This window comes from Thunnus thynnus, chromosome 16 (assembly GCF_963924715.1).
Source record: "Thunnus thynnus chromosome 16, fThuThy2.1, whole genome shotgun sequence".
Taxonomy (NCBI): Eukaryota; Metazoa; Chordata; class Actinopteri; order Scombriformes; family Scombridae; genus Thunnus; species Thunnus thynnus.
Window position 1 is genome coordinate 23,881,791 of NC_089532.1, and position 22,418 is coordinate 23,904,208.

At 40.2% G+C, this 22,418-nt stretch overlaps 3 protein-coding genes across 3 annotated transcripts; 1 reads left to right on the forward strand and 2 right to left on the reverse strand.

Moving 5' to 3' along the window:
* Nucleotides 1–806: 806 nt before the first annotated feature.
* nrde2 (NRDE-2, necessary for RNA interference, domain containing) lies at nucleotides 807–13,123 on the reverse strand. Its single transcript, XM_067614194.1, has 19 exons — nucleotides 13,015–13,123; nucleotides 11,432–11,537; nucleotides 10,789–10,968; nucleotides 10,534–10,674; nucleotides 9,990–10,258; nucleotides 9,285–9,511; nucleotides 7,901–8,125; nucleotides 7,587–7,776; nucleotides 7,240–7,373; nucleotides 6,332–6,452; nucleotides 5,949–6,121; nucleotides 5,646–5,808; nucleotides 5,317–5,537; nucleotides 4,690–5,185; nucleotides 3,388–3,782; nucleotides 3,078–3,217; nucleotides 2,725–2,866; nucleotides 1,860–1,931; nucleotides 807–1,737 (listed from the first exon to the last, which is right to left on the reverse strand). The coding sequence occupies exons 1-19, from the start codon at nucleotides 13,076–13,078 to the stop codon at nucleotides 1,612–1,614; spliced, it is 3,585 nt and encodes a 1,194-aa protein (XP_067470295.1). The 5' UTR covers nucleotides 13,079–13,123; the 3' UTR covers nucleotides 807–1,611.
* A 1,835-nt stretch (nucleotides 13,124–14,958) lies between these two features.
* On the forward strand, nucleotides 14,959–19,336 carry LOC137199637 (tubulin beta-4B chain). The gene is made up of 7 exons (XM_067614067.1): nucleotides 14,959–15,115; nucleotides 15,273–15,381; nucleotides 16,714–16,824; nucleotides 17,093–17,337; nucleotides 17,461–17,783; nucleotides 17,866–18,210; nucleotides 18,408–19,336. The coding sequence occupies exons 1-7, from the start codon at nucleotides 15,059–15,061 to the stop codon at nucleotides 18,553–18,555; spliced, it is 1,338 nt and encodes a 445-aa protein (XP_067470168.1). The 5' UTR covers nucleotides 14,959–15,058; the 3' UTR covers nucleotides 18,556–19,336.
* A 1,382-nt stretch (nucleotides 19,337–20,718) lies between these two features.
* On the reverse strand, nucleotides 20,719–21,645 carry LOC137200072 (heat shock protein 30-like). The gene has a single exon (XM_067614753.1). It carries the CDS (start codon nucleotides 21,628–21,630, stop codon nucleotides 20,779–20,781), a length of 852 nt encoding a protein of 283 aa, XP_067470854.1. The 5' UTR covers nucleotides 21,631–21,645; the 3' UTR covers nucleotides 20,719–20,778.
* Nucleotides 21,646–22,418: the final 773 nt, after the last annotated feature.

Sequence of the window (22,418 nt, forward strand, 5' to 3'; positions counted from 1 at the left end):
CAGACCTATTTCACATAACATCTGTAGTGAGCTATGTTTTTTTTTTGTCATAAAATATATATTGAGATGTATAGGAGGATTATTACAAGGATGGGATTTTGTTTGGGGGAAAAAGAAAAATTGCTTTTATTTAAATAATTTAATTGTTCATAATAGTGGCTGTTTGACCCTAAAAGAAGAAATAATAAAATGGAGAGAAAAGTCACTTTTAATGAGCTTCCTCGTATCTGCGTTTCAATCCCTCGTATTTATCAACACGCACCAATTTGATAGCGCAGCCACACAGAAAGTGACGGACTATTTCTTGTTACACTGAGTTTTATAGAGGCGGAAGGATACGTTCTAAAAAATCGCGCCTGACGGTACTGGAGAAGTTGCGGTTTTGCTTTTGAGAGGCGCATTCCGATTGGCCAGAGAAGACCCGCAATATTGTGCACGCTGTACAGAGGCCGCTGATTGGCTAGAGCGGATCTGCAATGCGTCAAACCACGGCGCGGTAAAGGCGGCAGGAGGGAGCGACTCCACCGCTCCTGTGTGTTTGTGCAGTGTGTCCATAGACTGTATACGAAGATATATTTATTTATATAGTGATTAGAGCAGCAAAAACTTTCAAGTTAATTCACACAAGTCCGTTATCAAACAGAGACGGGATGTATGAATAAAACTATTTATGCTGAGGATGTAAAAATGAGGAAATAAAAGTGAGACTGCATTATTTATGCATAAAATGTCATTCTTAAAATTAGAAGAGTTAAATTTAAGAAAAAATGCCTCGTCTATGCCACAAGTAACGGATTTTACACTGATGAAATTTAACAAAGTATTTATTGACCAAAAAATAAATAAAATAGTACTATGTGAAAAATGACAACTTTGTGAAGACTGGCACTGTCAGTCTGATCTGCCTTTCAGTTCTTATCTGGCAATAGTTGCCTTACACAAAGGTTTAGAATAAAATATAATTTAACCTCCTCATAATCTGGAGTTTCTTAACCCTGAGGTGTCCAAAGCATGAACAAGTTGAAGCATTTGCATTTGAACATTCAAAGTTGACATTTTATAATCATGACCATATTACTACTATAGCAAAAAAAATCTTTATTATCATTAAATGCTGAGGAAGTGTAATGTTTAATTTCAATTTTTTTTTCATTTGTATTAGTTTATAATTTAATTTGACTCAAATGTTGATGTTCTCTTTGCAATCACATTTGATAGAAACATGTCATGAGGTTTTATTTTGTTTAAAAACGCAGGTGCCAACCTCAGTTTGTATGCACTGTGTGCTCATCAGATTATGCATGATCACAACTACAGCACTTAAATGAAAATTATAGTTTTATTGACAATCTTAGCTAGTAAAACACAGTCATAATGGTTTGCTGTGAAAATAAAGCATTTTCATGCCCCATATACAAAAAATGGCTCCTTGCCCATCTGAAGATCACTGCAACTTCGCTGTTTTATACTGCAGCGATGTGTGTGTGAGCATCCAAGTCTGTGTGTGTGTCCTGCTGTTGCCATCAAGTGTGCCAATATGTGGGTGGGCATGTTGCCAGCAAGGCAAACTCAAACTGAGCTCTTGAACAAGTTGTGTGTGTGTGTGTGTGTTCAGTCCTCCAGTAGTATATCCAGTTCTTCTAAAGGTAGTCTGAGTCGTAGTTCTTTCTCTGTCATCAGATCTACAAACTCCTGCAGACGGTCAGGAAACAGCTGCACTGCATCCATGTACAAACCCTGGTCAAACACACACATGCAAAAATGCAAATTTACATTCATGCGTGCGTTCATACACGAGGGAGACAATTAATTTCCCTCACAATTATAAATGAAGAGGACAGATGTCAGCTGTGTCTCACCTTAGACCAGGGAATATTCTGTAAAGCCCTGTAGAAGATCCCTGTGGCTTTATCCACCTTCCCTTCTGACACCTACAAATACACACATACATACATACAAACATGTTATATACACACAACACAGATATAAGACTTTTAGTCAATATTTGTATCTCCAAATGTGCAATTATATAAAGTAAGTCTTTATAAGCTGATCTTAGTGTTTGTTAGTTCATTTACTGTCTTCAAGTCAATATTTGGGAAAACGAGAAAGAAACAGCCCTGTAAGGCAGCACTGTAAGGACAGACATTAACAAGCACAACATACAGAACAAAAGGGACCTTTCCCATGATTACTGAAATGCACATTTAAATAAATATTTCTATAGAAAAAAAAAATATTCCTGCCATTTTTATGTGAATCTTCTTTTTTAAAGAGATACTTTAAAGCTTAGTAATGTTGGATTTCTTTGTCTCATTTAAGTGGGAAATTGACATATGATTTGACCTGTGCTCACTTTCTACTAGTATCACTGGTCAAGTGTGGTGACAGTCAGCAAACAAATCAACATGTCTTACATACATTTTTATTTGCTACTTTTTACCACCATATATGCATCATCAGCTGATGGACTAGTTAATTCTATAAAAGAAGGAAAGCAGGGATTTGCCAAGAACCCCGTCAGTAAAATCTGTAACGATGACAGTATGAGTCTAACTGGATGAAAGTTGAATGGGATTATGAATTTTCTATGTTTTTTCTTTATAACACCTCAATGCCACACAGCGACAGACTGGTCTAGGATAGAAAATGAGTATGAAGTGATGGAGTACCCTAACAAGAGCAGTAAATGTGTGTGAGTTTGCGAGTTATTTGCCGTCTCACCAGGAAGTGCATGTACATCCTCCAAAGTAAAGGACAGTGAGCACCCATCTCCGTTGCTATGGTGCTTTCAAACAGTCCACGGATACGGTTGCTAAGGCCGTTCTCTGGCAGGATGGGCAAGGCAGCGTCATTGCAACAAGACCTGTAGTGACCATAGGAAGTTTAAGTTTAAAATAAGTTGGTATTGATAGAATTATTAACAAGTAATGTAGGTGTGAAAATAAAGCATTTTCTAGGTTTTTCTTGGCACATGTATGATGACGCCATTTTTACTGTGTTTTTTGGGTTGTTACAGTGCTTATTCCCTTACAACATTAGTGCAGGAAAACCCCACATCTACCCATCATCCTTACCTCTGAGCAGCGTCCACCAGCTGCTTCCTTTGTTGTTCAGCAACAATGGCAAAGAGGCGCGGCACAACACTGCTGTTGTCCCTGGTAACAGAGTGAAAAAAGCGACGCGCCCGGCCAGCACTATGGTAACGATTCTCCACCTGAAACACATGGGGGACGTCGCATAGGGGTTATAAGCCAAGAGAAGGAAGGAGGAGGAGAAGTGGCTGTTACTGAAGCTTATTTTAAATGACTGACTGATCTGATTTTAATCTGTGATGATTAAAAAATTAAATCTGTTTTGGTGTCTTAAGAGCAGACCACGGCTTACCTGTACATATATGCTCCAGAGAGGGGCGCTGCTGGGCCAGGTTGAAAGGGCAGATGTCAGTGTCTGTCTCAGTGTTGCCAGTGGAAACACACTGATGCTGTTATGGTGCCTGAGCAATGCTGCGTGCTGTACTGCTAATATCTCACACTCAGAGGCTAGCCTGTTAACACACTGCCTGCTTGTCGGGCCGGAAGTAGCTGCAGAGTGACTGGCATCAGTGCTGGCAAGGTTGGCTTCCTCATTACTGCTCAGCTGCTTGTCAAATGTTAGCGTGCGGTGCAGCTCCTCCATCCTCTCTCTTGCCTGACTGTAGACAGTGTGAGCTGCTTGGATGCCCACCGTGAGGTACTGGAACAGAGCGTAGCAGCTGACCAGACCTCTCAAGTCCTCTTGACCTGGTGGTGGAATGATGACATCACATGAATAACAGATTCAACTAGGTAACATTCAAAACAGGAGGACTTTAGGGGAGTTATTTCTTTTGTTTGAAGTATCTTAATGATGTCTCAAGTATCACATAAAGAAACTAGTTTGAAGTTTTTCCATTGGCTTTTTGACTTTGAAGAGCAGTCATGTTTTGTTGCTGTACAGAAATCCATCAAGCCCGGTAGTACACAATGTAAGATGCAATGTACTGTAGAGGCAAGGAGTTACCATCAGTTTGGCAATGCTTGTGTTTATTTTAAAAGTAATTATATTAATATCTTGAGTAATAATTAAGTATGCACTAAATCTGATCTGCTAGATCAGTACTAGCACAGATACTGATCTGGTAAGTGGGTTGGCCAAATGAGACTGATCCACAATAAATACAGTTTTATCGTCAGTATTTCAGTTACATGTATTCAGTCAAAATGGGCTGACAACTCAGTGTCACAGCAATTCCTGGCCTAATGTTACCTTACACAAAGATTACTCAGTTATGTTCCATGCAGTGAGGTTTTAAATTTAGGAAAAAGAACATTCCTCTCCTATTGGATAAATAGTCACTATTATACATTGGAATTGGTATTTGGAAGTTTATTGGTTTATAAGTGATGATAATGACTTATAACTGAAGGTTGTTGTTCCATGTTTCAGACCAATTACTACAAATGATGTATTGTATAGCTTACATTATTGACCACCATTTGCCAAAGACTACAGTGATGTTTGGATTGACTGACAAAGTATAAAGGCAAATAAATATTCAAGGGATTGCATATTTTACACAAGTTTCAAGTCTTTGCAACTTATTTTCATGCCACACTGAAAGCACCTCCTTGACAGATGAAACACACACAAGTTGTTGAGAAAGTGAACCTTTTCTGTTGGCCTGAGGGTTGTGGGGGTCTTGATCCAGTGCTGCCAAGCTGGCAGTCAGAGCTTGTTCATATGACTTTCTTGCTTTCAGGATGGAAACTGGAGAGAGAGACTGGGAAGATGAAGAGGATGATGAGGAGGTTCCTTCTGCTAGCCTAGTTAGTACACACACAGCCGGGGACGCGGTTACATCACTTAGTCCCCCTCCTCGCACACTTGCTCCGTCCTCCACCTCCAGCTGGGCCCACAGCAGACACAGCTCACAGAGGGTGGGGCTACTCAGCCCTTTGGTTCCCCCTATCGCTGTGGCTGTGGAGAACACTTTGCGAGCCTCGTCAAGGTTACCCAGCATCCACTCCAGGTGGGCGTACTCCCGCCACAGCATCAACGATGAGCGGTTGTCAGGTTCTTTGAGCAGTCGTTTGGCAACCCGCTTGCTGCTCTTGCCCTGAGAGCGGAGACGCTTCTTGTTGCCGCTGCGCAGGCAGCGCAAGACCTGACACACACAAATACAAAGACGTAAATTAGTGCAAAGTTCAGACACTTTTCTGACCTGAAATCCAGTTGATCTAAATATTTGTACTTCCGTTTTCAATAAAACTTAGAATCAGACAAACTGATTCCTACCTTGAGTTTCTCATACTGCATCCAGCTGAGTGATAAGACAGCTCGGTGGTGGGCAGGAAGGACAGGTTGAACCATATTGAACACATTGGTGACAAACCTCTCGCCGTGCTTCCCAAGCCCCGCCAGCTTCCTGGTTCCCTGAAGAGTGGTCATGTGACCTACAGAGTTAACCCCGGGGCCAGGTAGGTCGTGGGAGGTCAGAGGACGCTGGAGATCATTACCTGGGAGGAGACAATGTGAGTCTCATCTCAGTATATGCTTCAAGTTGATTGGTAGTTTTTAAAAAGCAAAACGCTTTTTATTATTGTGATTGATCGTGTCATTGTTACCCTGAGTGAGTAGTGACAGGCTCTCCAGCAACAGGCCAAGCTGACAGGGGGCAGCAGAGTCCACAGGAAGCCCCAGGAATGACAAGAAATTGAGAACAAGACGGAGCTGGAGCTCTGGTGAAGACAGACAAATCAGGGATGAGCCGATGTCATCAAACAACACCTGGAGATGGAGAGAGAGAGAGAAACAGGGAGTTCAGACAAAGCGGATTAAGTTAAATTAGTTCCAAACATAAAATTCTGGGATGGTGACATATCTAGAGACATGTCCGTCTGTCTGTCTGTCTGTCCAGCTGTCGGTACCTGTCTGTCCGGGTCGTCACAGTCCTCTTCCGATTGGCCCTTGGCTTTGTCAGGTCTCCAGGGCAACCAGTGAGCTGCTTCGCGAGACGACTCCACATCCAGCCAGACTGTCCATCTGGGCTGGCTCCGATCCTTCACCTCCTCTTCATCTTCTTCCTCCTCCTCATCCTCCTCTGTGGATACACACACATGCACAAACACACACACAAACACACACACAGAGACATGAAGCTCAGTTTCTTGTTGTTTTCATGATTCTAGCACAGAAATCAATTTCTAAATTATTACAGTATTTATAACAACACAAATATGCAGTAAGGCCTGACTCACTTTGCTGTAAGGACTTCTGTTTGTGTGTGTGTGTGTGTTTGTGTGTATTTTACCTGCACTGGGCTGTAGCCACCCTCCTCGCTCTTGTTGGAGCATCCAGGCTTTCCAACCTCTGGCCCCCAACTCCCCAACTCTCGCCTCCCCGCTGTCCCAAAACGGCTCAAAGAACTCTACCTGTACACACACACACACACACACACACACACACACACACACACACACACACACACACACACACACACACACACACACACACACCATACATTAACTGGGAGATACAATTTCATCTTTTTTCACATTACTGGAGCACCAGTGTATGTCCTGTTGTATTTTTACAATACCTATACAATGAATTTACTCTCTAAACAGAATTTTTTGATACTGATCAATACTGAGCACATTTTGGGAAATCTGCTTATTTTCTTGCCAAGAGTTAAATAAGATGATTTACACAAACACTAAAACATTGTGTGTATCCTTGAGCCCTTACAAACATCTTAAATGTATTCCCTTCCTCATAAAACATTTACAAAGCCACTTTTTAATATTTTAAATCCTACATTGTTTTTATCCATGTTTACTTGCTAGCAGCCTCCTGCTTTGTGCATCCTTGTGCACTTGCATAATAAAACAAAACTGGGACCTGCTCATAAAATTTTGCCCCATAGCATCAATAGTGGTCAAAATCTCCATAGGCTATGTTTGACATGAAGCTGGAGCCATGAGATAGTTAGTTTAGCTTAGAATAAAGACTGGAAACAGGATGTCACTGGGCTCATCCAAGAGAGTGAATAAGAGTGTTTCCCAAATTGTCAAACTATTCCTTTGAGGTGTTATTATAGCTTATGATTTGGTTTTATAGTTTAGTTTATTTATGAGCATAAGATTTAGGTTTACAGTTTCAATATCAGTATAAGGCTTAATCTCTGTGTACGATTAGTGTTTTAGTTCATGTGTGTACCTGCTGCTTGGTGGACATCTTTTGTACGCTTTCAGGTTTGTAGAAAGTAAAGTCGATCATGGCCTGAAACAGAGAAATCGCCTTCTCTGAGTGACCACACTGACGCAGGAAATGACACTGCTGGGTGAAGATATCTGGACAGAAAGACAAACAAAATGATGACTTTTTAATAAGCACTATATATATATAGTATATAAACAAAAATAAATGAGAATATGACGTATCACAGTCAAGATATCAAGTGTTTATGTGTTTTTCAAGGTGAGGGTTTCAGTTCAGTGACACAAGCAGGTGATAAAACCGGGCTGCTATAACTTGATAGGAAATTTTAACAAAATTTCTGTTACCCAACATATCCTCCTCAATCCCAGGCAGGGCCGGGTGAGAGACCATGCTGCCGTCCCGCACAGCGCTGAGCGTGCTTAGACACTTCCCGTAGGCAGAGTTGACTTTAGCCACAGTGAAGTTGCTGAAGTAGCTCTGAGTGAACAGCAGATATTCCCTCCAAAAGAGGGCACTGTTTGGGTGGAGGAACACCTGCAATACAACAGATAAAACACGAGTTAGAACAACTGTATGCTTTGGTTTACGGACATGCACGTACAGTATATTGGCATTGTTTAGAGCACACACAAAAATTGAGCGAGCTCAGTCAACTCACCAGTTTCTTCCATTCCTTAGCCAGAACTGATGGCTCCCAGAGCTCTTGGCAGATCCTGAGCCTCTCCAGCTGCAGAGCGATGCAGCCTGGGTTGGTGGCCACGGCGCGCTCTGCGATGCTCAGCTTTTTCTCCAGGACAGCTCGGTAGGAAGACTTACGACGTTCAGCTGAATCTGTGCCCTGTTGCTCCTCCTCACCTCCAAACGCTGTTGCACTGAGCTCATCCTAAAGAGGCAGAGAGGACATGATAAACATTTGACACCAGGAATAACCTGAGGAATGATTTGATGTTGAAAAGCAATAAAAAGAAAAATTAGACAGATAGATTATTGATTTGCTGATAATTATAAGCTGTTTGCAAGTTACGATGTAGAATGCCTAAAATCATTTTTGTGATTCAACAACCAACTTGTGGGACAGTCTACAGTTTTACAGCAGTGCAAACTTTAGTTAGTTTGCAATTTAAATGTCAAAATCAAACTTTTACTTTATTGTCTCCACGGTAAAAATTGTCTTGTGGCCTTGAGCTGTAGCCAATGGCTTTTAATTTCGGTCGCCTGTTGCAGATAATGTGAGGTCTGTTAGTGCTGCTTTGTGCATTGATCGAAACCCTGCCCAGCAATAATGGGTAAAAAAACATTGTGGGAGCAAAGAACAGTGTGCGGATTCTACTTTTTGCCATTTGACATCTCCTATTTGGCTCAGCTCAGAGTTGTTGATTTTTGAATGTGAACACTATTTTTCTCCATTTTAGCCAGATGAAACACAAACTTAAACATGATCTAATACATAGAACAAATAATAAAATAGTGTAAAATATATGCTAGAATACCCGACACAAGAGTACATAAAACAATGCAGTGAAAAAATGCCTGACCTTTAGTTATCTCTATAGAAACATCAGTAACAAATGCCATGATCTTCTTAATAGTTTCAAGTTTATTAAACCTTAATTTGGCAAAAAGTACAATTTCTATGTACACTAGTAAAGTTGATTGTAAATTTGACTCAGTTTAAAATATTAAGAGAATTAATAGAAAACAGCTGTCAGAAATCTGAACTTTAAATTCCAAAGAGTTAGCATCTGTGTCAGACCTTAAAGTCAAACATCAGACTATCCCTATTTGAAATCATATGGGACTGTTAAAATGCCACAAATAAAATTTCTAATATCTAATAATACCTGTTTAATGAAACTATATATTCCTGATTTATGCTCAAACACATTCAGCAAAAATGAATGGTCTTAGGATTGAGAACCACAGAGTAGAGACTTTGGAAAATACTAAGAAACACATAGTTGGTTTTGGTTTTGACCTGGGATTAGTTGATAGATAAGTAAAACAAAGAATAAAACCAACCAACCAGGTGAAAGTCTCCCTACCTGGTACTGTATAAATTGTATCCATAGCTGCGTATCTGCTGGCTGCTCTCTGAGCCGCCTGTTAAACTCTTCAGTCCTCCCGGCCAAAAGGTTAGCGCTCTGCCCTGTCTGTTTGTCCTGCTTTTGATGCTCCGTCTGGTCCTGCTGTCCCTTCCCCTGCAGCCAGAGAGTCGTAGAGGAGTCGTACACACCGAGGGGATTTACTGAGGATGTCTGCACTCTGTCACCTGGATTGACGCATTAAAGGTTTGAAGTTAAATGTGAGGATTACAATGAAAAGATGAAGGTTTGTGCCAGAAATATCTGACATAAAAAAGTGCGCTTGAATCTGAAAATTGTCTTCACACAACATTGTGGTGTTAAATCCTTGTAAGCTGAGGACACATTCCACACTTCATAGGTCAACTAAAGCTATTATTTCAAATCAGGTCAGCTTTACTTTGAGTATTAGTACTAATGACCTGTTAGGAATGTGAAGCTTTAATCCCTTTGTTCTGCTACAATTAGGACCTCTGAATTAATTTTTATTGTTGATACTTTTAACTTAAATCTGTGTCAGTTTGGATGGTTGTGAGGCAAGTCTGTGTGCCTAAAATCAGTCATGCAGTGTGTTAACAACTTTAGGATGATAATGACTGGACTGTCTATTCAACATTTTTCATACTGAAATAAAAAGGCTTCTGCTTGTGGCTGCCTCTTTGTTACCTGTCTCTCCTCCTTTGTTCTCCCCCTCATCATCACCCAGGGGGAGGAAGGAGGTGGGGCTGATGACATCACTACACTCAGGAATCGTTGGTAACGTAGGAACGGGGTGCTGGGACCTGAGCAGCTGGCGACTGACTGTAGAGAAGTATCTGTCTGCTGCTTTCTTCTTGTCCCCGCCTTTCTGTTTCTTATTTGACTCTGACTCATCCCAGCTGACTTCCTGTCTGCGCGGGTCCAGACCCAACGACGACCGACCTTTCCTCTTATACCTGGAACACACACAGTTTCAAAAATATCTTTAAAATCATAACTTGCAACACTTAAATATAAGTAAACATCTGATTTGCTGCTATAGTCATTAAACCCACCTCCAGTACAGAGTGTCTTTCCCCTGTTAAGCAGTAAGTGATGTGTTTGATTTGGTTGTAATTAATTGTAGAAGCAGGTAGTTCATCCAATGAACAAAATCCAAGGAGAAAGATGTGCCAGTACTGCCCACATGGTGCATAGTGTTTGTGTGTGAGTATGAATGTATGTGTGTTACCTTGCTACGTCTCCTCTGTACAGGGACTTGTACGTCCAGTTGGCTGGGTCTGGTTTACTGTCCACACAGAATGGCTGCTCTGTGGGCAACTTGAGGTCATCCAACCAGGAGAAACGACTTGCTAACGGAGCATCCTGGAGCCTGCACACGCGCGTGCACACACACACAAATAAACACAACAACCTGTTTGTGAAATTAAGATTCATTTAAAGTACTTAAAGATTGTGTGATGTGAACTTGTTTGTGTGTGTATACCTGTCTGCCTCTTGTTCCTTTTTGAGATCACTTGGGTAGATGGTTTCAGAGTCAGACCCACTAGAATCCGAATACCTCCCGCTCTTCTTTTTGTGTTTTTTCTTCTTTTTTCTATGCTTTTCACTCTTCTTTTTCTTCTTTTTGGGTGGCACATCACTTTCTTTCTCATCTCTGTCTACACTGAGGATTGTTAAGATTAATCCAACGTTAATGGGAGTCAGAAACACAAAGAATGCTTTCATAACACCTGTCTCAAGTAAAAACAAATACTTATTTTACTAATTTTCAATATAGTATCTTGATTACTTCTTACTAGAAATGTGATATAATAATGACATTTATTTAGCAAATTTCTAAACAGAGTTATAGAGTGTTTCACAGTAAAGACAAACAGATGCAATAGGAAGAATAAGAACATGAACACAAAAAAAACCAAGGAGAAATACATGCAAAGATTTGAAAAAGGGAGTAAAACATGGCATAAAAGCAAAAATCACTAAAAGTGGGAGCATGTCTCAAAGATGAAAATGACTTTATTTTGAAATAAAGTTTAAAGAAGGAATTTAAAAGATGCTACAACATTGTGTGCTTGAGCATGCACAGTAGAATGTCCAGTATTGTGTCAGCAAACAAAGTTTTGTACCTTGAGTCCTTCTCGCTCAGCCTTTCAGTGGTCTTCTCTAAAAAACGATTGTGAAGAGAGAGAGCCTCCCCGGTCTGAAAACTCTTATTTTTCAGCCATTCTAACTCTAAAAGGAGAGAGTACACAAAAAGAGAGTGTTACTCCCTAATCAGGAGGATTGAGGGATCATAGTGCTGATTATCACTCAATGAATGTGTTTTCATGCAATGGAGTATCACAGTCTCATCCTGGGAATGCAAGGGATACATTTCTCTTGTCTTCCATTACTGAAGAATAGACGGAGAAACTGAATCCAGCAGAGTCCAGGTGGCCAAAAACCAAACTGAATTAACTCAGTAGATACAGAATTTGAATTTGAATGCAGATTATCAAACACATGACTGCACTTCCACAGATGATCAGAAACCTGGATAATATTATAATCATGCCTACCTGGAGCTGAATAACCAGGTTTCTACGTGTTTCATGTAAAGTCCCAAATATGATCAAAAGCAGGATTAGACTGGAGAAACAGTTCATTACACTGATGTAACAGTAATGACAACAGGTAGATGTCTTTGCCCTTAAAACCAAAAATATCACAGTTTCTGGAGAAAAAAAAAATCACCAGTACAGCAAGACATGACAGAGGTTTATTTTACTGAACCATGACAGTGACCGTATGATAATTAAAGTTCCCCTCCGCTCAAAAACATGTTTTTCTTCTTGTTCTTTCAGGTTGATATTTGAGCTTCACTGTACAGTATGTTTGATGCTAGATAGCTGTTTTCACATGTATCTGCTCAAAGTGGAAAGTTTCTTTGTGTTCACTGAAAATCCAATTTTAAAGGGCGAGTGTACGAGTAGGATTTATGATAAAACAACTAGTTTGGAGCCAATCCTCGTCCAATATTCAACCTACACGAGTGTCATGAGGAAACTTGAAGCCTCCAGTGCACAAACACAGAAAATTGACTTTATAAAGAGGTACATAGGAGACATCTTATGTTCAGCAGTTAAAGATCATGAAATCAAGAATATCTGCATATTCATAGATTCAGGAATTTTTCATGAGGGAGAAGGAGTAGATGTCATTTTAAGGATTTTAATGTGGTAATCATACTTTCTTTCTAGAAAAATCATATCAGACACAAATTATTATTTAAAGTAGAGTATTTTATATACCTCTTATAACATCTTCAACTATTTCTCAACTATGGAGCTCAAGCTCAACTATTTATAGCACCTGTCAATGAATGCCTCGGTTATTATTAAAAGCAGTGGCCTTACGTCGTTTTCTACCTGGTATGCATATTTGCTAATGCTCTCAATGTAAAGTTCATACATGACACTGGCGTCATATATGAGTCAACCAACAGACAAACGGTATCTTGGCTTCCTGAAGAAACCGTGTAACGACATGTAAACGTGTTGATAGTAAAATAACAGTGAAACTGAGGTCTGTCATTCAGAGAGTTAATGTTAATCAGTAATATCAGCTAGTTCATGCTTCAGCGGGTTTATCTCCTCATGATAACGACAGAACAGTCACGAGAAGAAAAGCAGTAGATATTAAAACATGCGATAAATGAAGGCGTGATCACCTTTGGACGAATCTTCAACTTTACTGTCGTTTGATACATCTGCAAAAGCTGGAAACAGCGCCATGTTGGTTATCGCACATAAACAGTCGCAGGAACATGACGTCACTCGACAGCCGGTCTAAACGAAAATTAATCATCACCTTTTTTTTTCAATTGTAACTTTGTTGCCAAATTTTGGTCAGATTTTAATTGTCATTTCTATCATAAACATAAACTTCCTGTTAAAGATGTTGAAAATTGATTTTATTGCGAATGTGGTGATTATAAAGGGTAAGGTTTTTTATTCACAAATATCGTTTTTCAAAGAAATTAGCATGATTTTCTGTTCCTTCATGATTTCACATATTTTTTAAACTCTCTCAAATCTCTTCAAAACAAAAAGGGTAAATGTACCATCAGTTATTATAATTACATTTTTGAAAACATAGAATTGCCCTTATTCTTTTTAATATATCTATTTACTGTGCTTTTATTATTATTATTTTATTATTTTTTACAGCAATGGCCTGAGATACTGTGCTGGTACCACTGGGGTTATATGGAGAGCGATAAGGCCCAAAACTAACTCAACCAGCTACTGTTACTTTCATCATTAAATTATTTTCTAAAAAATTCTCAGGTCTTTGTGAGAAGAAATTTTCATTTTGAATATTGTGGACTATCAATACTGACTTGTTCTTTATAAAATGTGTGCTTATTCATATAACTGAACTTATTTTCTTATTGAACACAGGGGGAATAGTATCTGACTGATATTCCAGCTGTAATGTTTCCCCCTCAGTAATGAACGTGGATTTAAGACAAAAATGAAACCTAGAAACTTGTGGATATTTTCCATCTACAGTTTCTTTCCTGGCCTTCTTTTCTCAGTAAAGTGGGGTGAAAGTGTACTTGTTTGGACAGACACCCATCAGATAGCCTATATAATAAACAGCTGAACTCAAGTGGACCACAGAGCTCTCCTATGGTCAAATCATGCAATTGCATTTCGAAAAACTACAACATGCTACAGAAAAGTAAAAGGTAAATGAATAAACTGAAATATGACCAATTTGATAAGCCATTGTGCATCTTGGAAATGATCATATATTTTGGTTATAAAATCACAGATATGTGAATAAGCACACATTTCCTCCAAAACAAAGCATAAAGATCAAGTCAGTATTGATAGTCCACAATAATAAAAAGAAAATATCACAAAGCACCCATGAACATTTGAGAAAAGGATGTAATGATGAAAGTATCAGTAGTTAGTTGTGTTAACAAAGACATCAAAACAATACAACAAACATAGATTTGGTACCTCATTTTCAACATATAACTAGACAGGCATATTTGCCTTTAATTTCTTGAGGTAAACAGGTAAAAATCCTCCAAAGTTAGTTTTGGCCGTGCAGTTTTCACGTGTACGACACAAGATAAAATTGATAAAATGATTAGTTGGGGACATAAAGGGGTCATTTCAGGGGTCATTCAACTAAAACTACTTGATATCTGCAGAAATGTGGTAATGACTGTTGGAAACTTAACAAACCTCTGTATGAAAATGAAAATCTCAAATTGGAACTGGAAAATATTATTGCTCAATGTTGGAAACAATATTTATGGGTACTTTTGAGAGTTAACACTAATAAATGTAATATGGAAATATGTTTTGGCCAGTAAAGTTTTGTGGGAGAAAAGATCAATTAGAATAAATACCATGTTCAATAAAAAAAAAAAAAAAAGAAAACAATGAATGCATACAGAGCGTCCCCAGCGTCTCTGCACAAAAGTTGTTGTGTATTAATTCAATGTTGTGTTACCAAGGCAACGGCACCCTCAGAGAACTATCCAATCAAAACACGGAACCAAGTTATTTTGACCAATGAGGAGCCTGATATTTTGACTGACGTGTGGTTAGTCCAATTGGAATCACTGGTCCGTCTGTAGTTGCCAGCGCTGCCACCTTCTCAGGTTAGTCCGTTTACAGGAGCTCTAGAAGCGGTCACAACTTTTTCTGCTGCCGTCGCTGTTAAGAAGTATTTTTTTTATTTCGACCAAAATGAGGGAAATTGTGCATCTGCAGGCAGGCCAGTGTGGTAACCAAATTGGTGCTAAGGTGAGTATAACTTTGGTTTAAACGTTAAGTATTATCTCACTGATAATTTGGGTTTGGGCGGGCTTCTAAATGAGCTTACTTAGCTTTGGGTTTTGCGTCGCCAGATAATCTAACCGTTGTCCTCTTCCTGTCTCTACCTCTTTCTTTCTCTTTCTAGTTCTGGGAGGTAATTAGTGACGAACATGGCATCGACCCGTCCGGGACCTATCATGGAGACAGCGACCTGCAGCTGGAGCGTATCAACGTGTATTACAATGAAGCAACAGGTTTGTCAGATTATCCAGTCATTTGTTAGGGAGCTGAGGTAATTCAATACCACACAGAAGGCTTGTTAGTTCCGCAGCCATCCAGCAGGAGGCCCTAACCCCGCCAGAGATCTCTCTGGAGGCCAGTGGGCCCCTGACTGTCCCCTCCTAGTTACTGTCGCCTGGTTTCCAGGATACAGCAGATCAACAAACCTCCAGCCAGCAGCACTGTCTTAAATGTATTGTAATATTTTAAGACACCCCATATAAGCGCCTATCTTTAAAACGGCATGTTATATTATTAGTATTACTAGTAATTTAAGATTGCTCTGGTCCCGGTGCAATAGGATAAAAAAAAACAACAGATGTTAAAATTGCACAAGAATAAATACTGAAAAATACCAGGTAATAATTATGAATACTATAATGATGAAAAGTATAAATCTTACAAAAAGTACTAAAGTATGTAAATCAAAGCAGCAGTAGTAAATGTAAGATAGCAGCACGTAAATGAGGCATGAAAATGTAACTGAATACGTTTCTGACCCAATAATTATTATAAAGTTTGTAGACCCAAATTTGCATTTTATCTGCTCTTAACACATGTGTCTTGACTTGCCATCCAATGAATAATAGTTGAAGTCAAACCGGTTTTTCAAAAAGTTAAAACTGCATAACGCCAACCCGGCTTTGATTTTAGTTGTAGTTTTACTCAGCTAGTAAAATGACTGAAATAATGAGAACTTGTCATCGCAGCTTGATGGGCCTGAAAGTATCAATTAACAAAATACTTGCATGCAAGTTTATTTATAATAGCAACATTCAGACAAAAAGGCAATTTAAAGTGTTTTACAAGGACATAGAAATACATTGAAAAGAAGACATTAAAATTGCATTTAAAAAGACAATAAAAACAAAAAGCAAAAACAAGCAAATAAATAGTTGAAGATGTTACATAAAAAGTAGTTACATATTTAATTTATTTGAAAGCTGCAGTAAACAATTATATTTTAAGCTCTAATTTAAACAGTTTTAGCAGACCTCTGTTATTGAGGAAGTTTGTTCCCCAGGTGGAAAGCATAGAAACTAAAAGCTGCTTCACTTTACTTGGTTTTGATCCTGGGAACACTGAGTAAACTTGTCCCAGATGACCTGAGAGGTCTTCATACTGTGTAGTGCTTCGTAACATCAGAGGAAATCAGAGATATATTTATATATGCAAAGACAGTATTTAATGCATGATACTAGAAACACAGAAAAGTGAGCAAGCTCTTTGCTTGAGTAATTGTTTCAGCACTATTTGTTGAAATTGTTTCATATAATAATTTTGCAATAATTGACCTGCATCACCAGGTGGCAAGTATGTCCCTCGTGCAGTGCTGGTGGACTTGGAACCAGGCACAATGGACTCTGTGAGGTCTGGTCCCTTTGGGCAGGTCTTCAGACCAGACAACTTCGTCTTTGGTGAGAATTTAAATGTGAACATTCACATACATGTTTTGACTTTGGCTGACGAATAGCTATTCTGTGATCAAGCATCTAGAGTCACTCTTATTTTAAAGTCAGAAATCCATAGTTTTCCACAGTCCTGCAATGCTAAAGAAACCAGTCTCTTTCAATGTATGCACTGCTAATTGCAATTAAATGTTAAGATTTTTTCATCTTTGAAATAGACAAGGGAGATTTTTGAAACCACAGCTGTGAAAGATTTCTGTATCTGCATGTAACACAGGCCAGAGCGGAGCAGGTAATAACTGGGCTAAAGGCCACTACACTGAGGGAGCTGAGCTGGTGGACTCGGTCCTGGATGTGGTGAGGAAGGAGGCGGAGAGCTGTGACTGCCTCCAGGGCTTCCAGCTCACTCACTCCTTGGGTGGAGGCACCGGCTCTGGCATGGGCACGCTGCTCATCAGCAAAATCCGAGAGGAGTATCCAGACCGTATCATGAACACTTTCAGCGTGGTGCCCTCCCCCAAGGTACAGATTATACACTAAAATATTATAAGTTAAACATTTGTCCCTCCGCCTGCTCATCTGTGCTATAACGCTGTTTCATCCTCCTCCCTTTGTCTCCTCTTTCTCTTCACCCGCCCCCTCCAGGTGTCAGACACGGTGGTGGAGCCTTACAACGCCACCCTCTCTGTTCACCAGCTGGTGGAGAACACAGATGAGACCTACTGCATTGATAATGAGGCCCTGTACGACATCTGCTTCCGCACACTGAAACTCACCACGCCCACCTACGGCGACCTCAACCACCTCGTCTCCGCCACCATGAGCGGGGTGACCACCTGCCTGCGCTTCCCAGGCCAACTGAATGCCGATCTGAGGAAACTGGCTGTCAACATGGTGCCCTTCCCCAGGCTGCACTTCTTCATGCCAGGCTTTGCCCCCTTGACCAGCCGGGGCAGCCAGCAGTACAGGTAGAGACGCAGGAGAATCCCTCAAGCTGTATTTCACTCACTTTTCACTAATAAATCCTAATTGAATTCTTTCTTTTTCTAGGGCTCTGACAGTTCCTGAACTCACCCAGCAGATGTTCGATGCCAAGAACATGATGGCGGCCTGCGACCCACGCCACGGGCGCTACCTCACCGTCGCCGCCATCTTCCGGGGCCGCATGTCCATGAAGGAGGTGGACGAGCAGATGCTGAACGTGCAGAACAAGAACAGCAGCTACTTCGTCGAATGGATCCCCAACAATGTCAAGACGGCTGTCTGCGACATCCCTCCCCGCGGCCTCAAGATGGCCGCCACCTTTATCGGCAACAGCACAGCCATTCAGGAGCTGTTCAAGCGCATCTCGGAGCAGTTCACCGCCATGTTCCGCCGCAAGGCCTTCCTCCACTGGTGAGTTTTTTTTAAAAAGGCTGTCAGGAGAAAGGGAAGAAATTCTTGTTTCCATGCTGGCCTGTAATGTTTTTCATGCATGAATCTCATGTCAGTACTAAATCTTTCATATTTCAACACATTTTTACCTCTAGACTTGAGTTTATTTGTTAAAAAAATGTCTGCGAGTAAGTATTTACTGTCTTTGTTGTCTTCAGGTACACAGGAGAGGGCATGGATGAGATGGAGTTCACAGAAGCTGAGAGCAACATGAACGACCTGGTGTCCGAGTACCAGCAGTACCAGGACGCCACCGCTGAGGAGGAGGGCGAGTTTGAGGAAGAGGGTGAAGAGGACATGGCCTAGATACCTACCATGACCTCTTTCTTACTATGCAACAGTTAGGAGGGCTGTGCGATGTGGTTCACATCATAATCGCAATATCGATAATTGGCTTAAAATAAGAAAAAATGATTCAGCCTTAGCAGGAGAGCTAAAGGATTTCTAAAGCTTTGGTTTTAAATGTCGTCTGTCATCTTTTCACACGTATTTGCTATTTTTAATTCTCTTCTTCTCTTTTTGATATAAATGTTTTTAATCTGTCCTGTCATCATCTAAACTTATAGAAAAAAAACTTGGACCATACTGTTAAAACTGTGAGGAGCTGTTGAGTAATCGACTGGACAAACAGTTAACAGTTAACATTACTTGTTGTGGAACTACCTACTCTTACTATCACAACTCTGTCTATTCATAGCTGGCACCTATTATGTATTTTTTGGCCCCTCTGTGATGGTGTGAAAAAGGGCCATTGATGATCACACTCTGTCCAATCTTATTCAAACTGCAGGTTTGAAATATATTTGTCATGAAAGACAATGTAACACTGACCTGTTCAAGGCACTCTTTGTTGAATTTGACACTTACCTCATTTAATAATGTTTAATATGGAATGTAACTTTTTTTTTTTTTAAACAAACCAGAATGTATCATTTCATTTATTAAAAAAACCCAAGATAATGCACTAAGGCTGAAAGCTAAAAGGAGTGTCAGGAACTGGTCACTAGTACATTATTGTTAGTGTGCTTTCTCTGTGATAATGGCATAAAAGTTTAGATGGGTTTTAATAAACATATCATCAATTGTTGCCTGTTGTCTGGATTACTATTTCTTTTACTTACCAATAAATGTGACTGAGCTGAATTTCACATTACACAAGGGACACTTCCTACACAGATGCTCTCACTTAATTGCTTGATTAAACCTGCTCATATGATTGGCTGGGTGGGTGTATCTGTTCAGCTTCAACCTGTGCAGAGGTCTGATCAGCCAGAGTAATGGAAAACACCTGTGGGAGTGTGTACGGCCTTAAAACAATTCAACCTTACTACAAGGACGTTGACTTATTTGTTTCTGTTGCTAATAATAGATGATTGATGGTCAACTGAGAATTCAACTCCATTTGTCAAGTGACTTCACTAGTATTTAATTCCTCCATATGCAATTCCTGTTGACATGTATGACGTCTTTGTCCAGTTACTGCTGTCAATTGAATCATACAGTGATAAGAACTGATTCAATGTGTGGGTAAACAGTTCAGTAGCAGACACCTGTTATTTCAAGTTTAATGCCGAGCAAGTTCAAATGCACAAAAAACACCAAGGTGTGGCCCACATTCTGATCATGTTCATATCTTTTATATCTGTGAAGGATATGCATATGATGAAGATAATATATCTGTGTATGCAAAATCAGCTATGAAAGCAGTGTTTTTGGTGTCTGTCCATCAGAACAGAGGAAGTTATCTGGCAGAGCAGGTCACACATCTGATAACATCCAACATCCTTGTCCAAATACTCTTACTTCATCAATCTTTTCTTTAACTCTTATTAAACCGGTCAACCTCAGGATTGTCTCACACAAATAAAGACATGCTTTGGGCCATGAATCACTTTTACCTGAAGAGCAGCAGCTTCTGTAACAGTGATTGGTTATAACAATATGAGGAAGAAAATATATTTAGATGATTGTTCATTCTGAAATTACACATTTAAAAAAATATTGGGTTTGTTGTCCTTACGATGCATTCAGGAACTTGAAATCATATGAAAATATTCACCTTTTATCATAAGGGCAAGTTCTTAGTGAATAAATGCATAAATCTCAAATATATATATTATATTCATCACTATGTCTTCATATATTGAAGACATAGTCATGAATCATGCACACATAAAGCATAACCACCAGCTGTTAACTGTGGCAGAAAGGGAAAGAATCCTGAGTATTTGAATGACAGATAAGACACAGACATCAGCTTCCTGTTCCTATTTCCTTTGTTCACATGGAGACAGAAATGATCAGAGTAAGATATGTCTTTTATAGATTAACATTTGGATTTGGAGAATTTCTTTTATCATAAATTGATAATTTCTGGTGAAATAAAATATTGAAAAATAAAGAAAACATTCTTCAACTTTAAATACATTTATTTATTAAACATTTACACGTATACAAAAGCACATATGATCATCTTCAATTAACACTTTAATAAAACATTGAATGTACATTGTCAAAACAATATAGAGATTAGTCCATGTTTCCAGGTTTGTCCTCTGCGCTGTGGTCTGTGTCTGTGCTGCTGCCTTCTGTGTGTGAACACACACTCTGCTGTGTTTTCTCCTCCACGCTCCTCTCGATAGTCAGTTTTCTCTCAGCCTCCTCCACGCATGGAGCTTTGGCTTCCTGGATGTGGAGCTTCCCGTCTGGAGCCAGGTAGCAGGTGATGGCTTCAGGGTTGAGCTCCTCAGGCAGATCAAACTCCTGTCTGAACTCCTGGCGTCTGTAAGAGTAGCAGCCTTTCCCGTCCTCCTGCTCCTTCTCTGTCTTCCCACTGACCCTCAGCTTCCTGCCCACCTGCCTGACAGACAGCTCCTCTGGGGAAAAGCCTTGAGTGTCCAGGGTCAGGCCAAAGTGCTCTCCCTCTTTCTCCAGCTGGTAGGAGACTGGTTGCACAGCTGCAGCGGTTTGGGAAGGCTCCGTCTCCTCCAGCATCTTGTGTTGAAGTTTGTCTATCAGCTCCAGACTGCTGCGCAGCTCCTGGAGGTTTCTCTGCAGTAGATCCTGCTGGCAGAGCAGAGGTTTGACCTCTGGCCACAGACTGCGTACAGGCCAGTAGAAGTCCATGAATGGACTGAGAGTAGACTGGAATCCATGAGAGCACAGCATCTTCAGTGTGTTGAGTCCTCTTGTTGTGAGATGAAGCACTGTGAAAGTGTCTGTTCTGTTCTGTTCTGTGTTGGTTGTGTTGCTTTCTGTCTCAGCAGTGGGACTGTCCCAGCTTTTATATCCTAAGTGGAGAAGCTTCAGAGTTTTCAGGAACTTTCCAGTCATTACCACAACTCGCCACTGGTTGGAGCTGTTTCTCAGGAGTGACGTCATCACTGAATCATACTGTTTTTTTTAGGGAGCTTACTGTCTTAATGTATTTACTGTCAAATCTCATCATTGCTGCAAATAGTTAAAGTGATCCTATGTAACTTTCTAAAGAGCTGCGACTGTGGTCACTGGTCATATCAGACCAAATGAGGCTGCAGCAGAAAAACCTCTGATTGTATTGAATGAAGGAAGAAAGAGCTTTATTGATTGTGAGTTCAACTTTTCATCAGTAAAAGAAAGAATGAAATATTTCCTACATCAGAACAGGAAGAAAACATAATAAGACCACATGAAGATCAAAGCCAGATTCAATGAACATAAAATAGCAAAATTCTGAGAAAAGAGGGTTATAAAAGGCAGAGTATGAAAAAAGAAAATATACACTGATTAGCCACAACATTAAAACCACCTGCCTAATATTGCGTAGGTCCCCCTTGTGCCACCAAAACAGCTCTCACCCATGGAGGCATGGACTCCACAAGACCTCTGGAGGTGTCCTCTGGTATCTGGCACCAAGATGTAGCAGCATATCCTTTAAGTCCTGTAAGTTGCCTGGTGGGGCCTCCTCAGATTGGACTTGTTTTTCCAGCATGTCCCACAGATGCTGGATGGGATTGAGATCTGGGGAATTTGTAGGCCGAGGCAACACCATGAACCCTTTGTCAGGTAAATAATGCACACACACCCGGCCGTCCACATGATGATCAGACCGGCCACCTTCTTCCATTGCTCCATGGTCCAGTTCTGACACTCATGTGCCCATTGTAGGCGCTTTCAGCGGTGCACAGGAG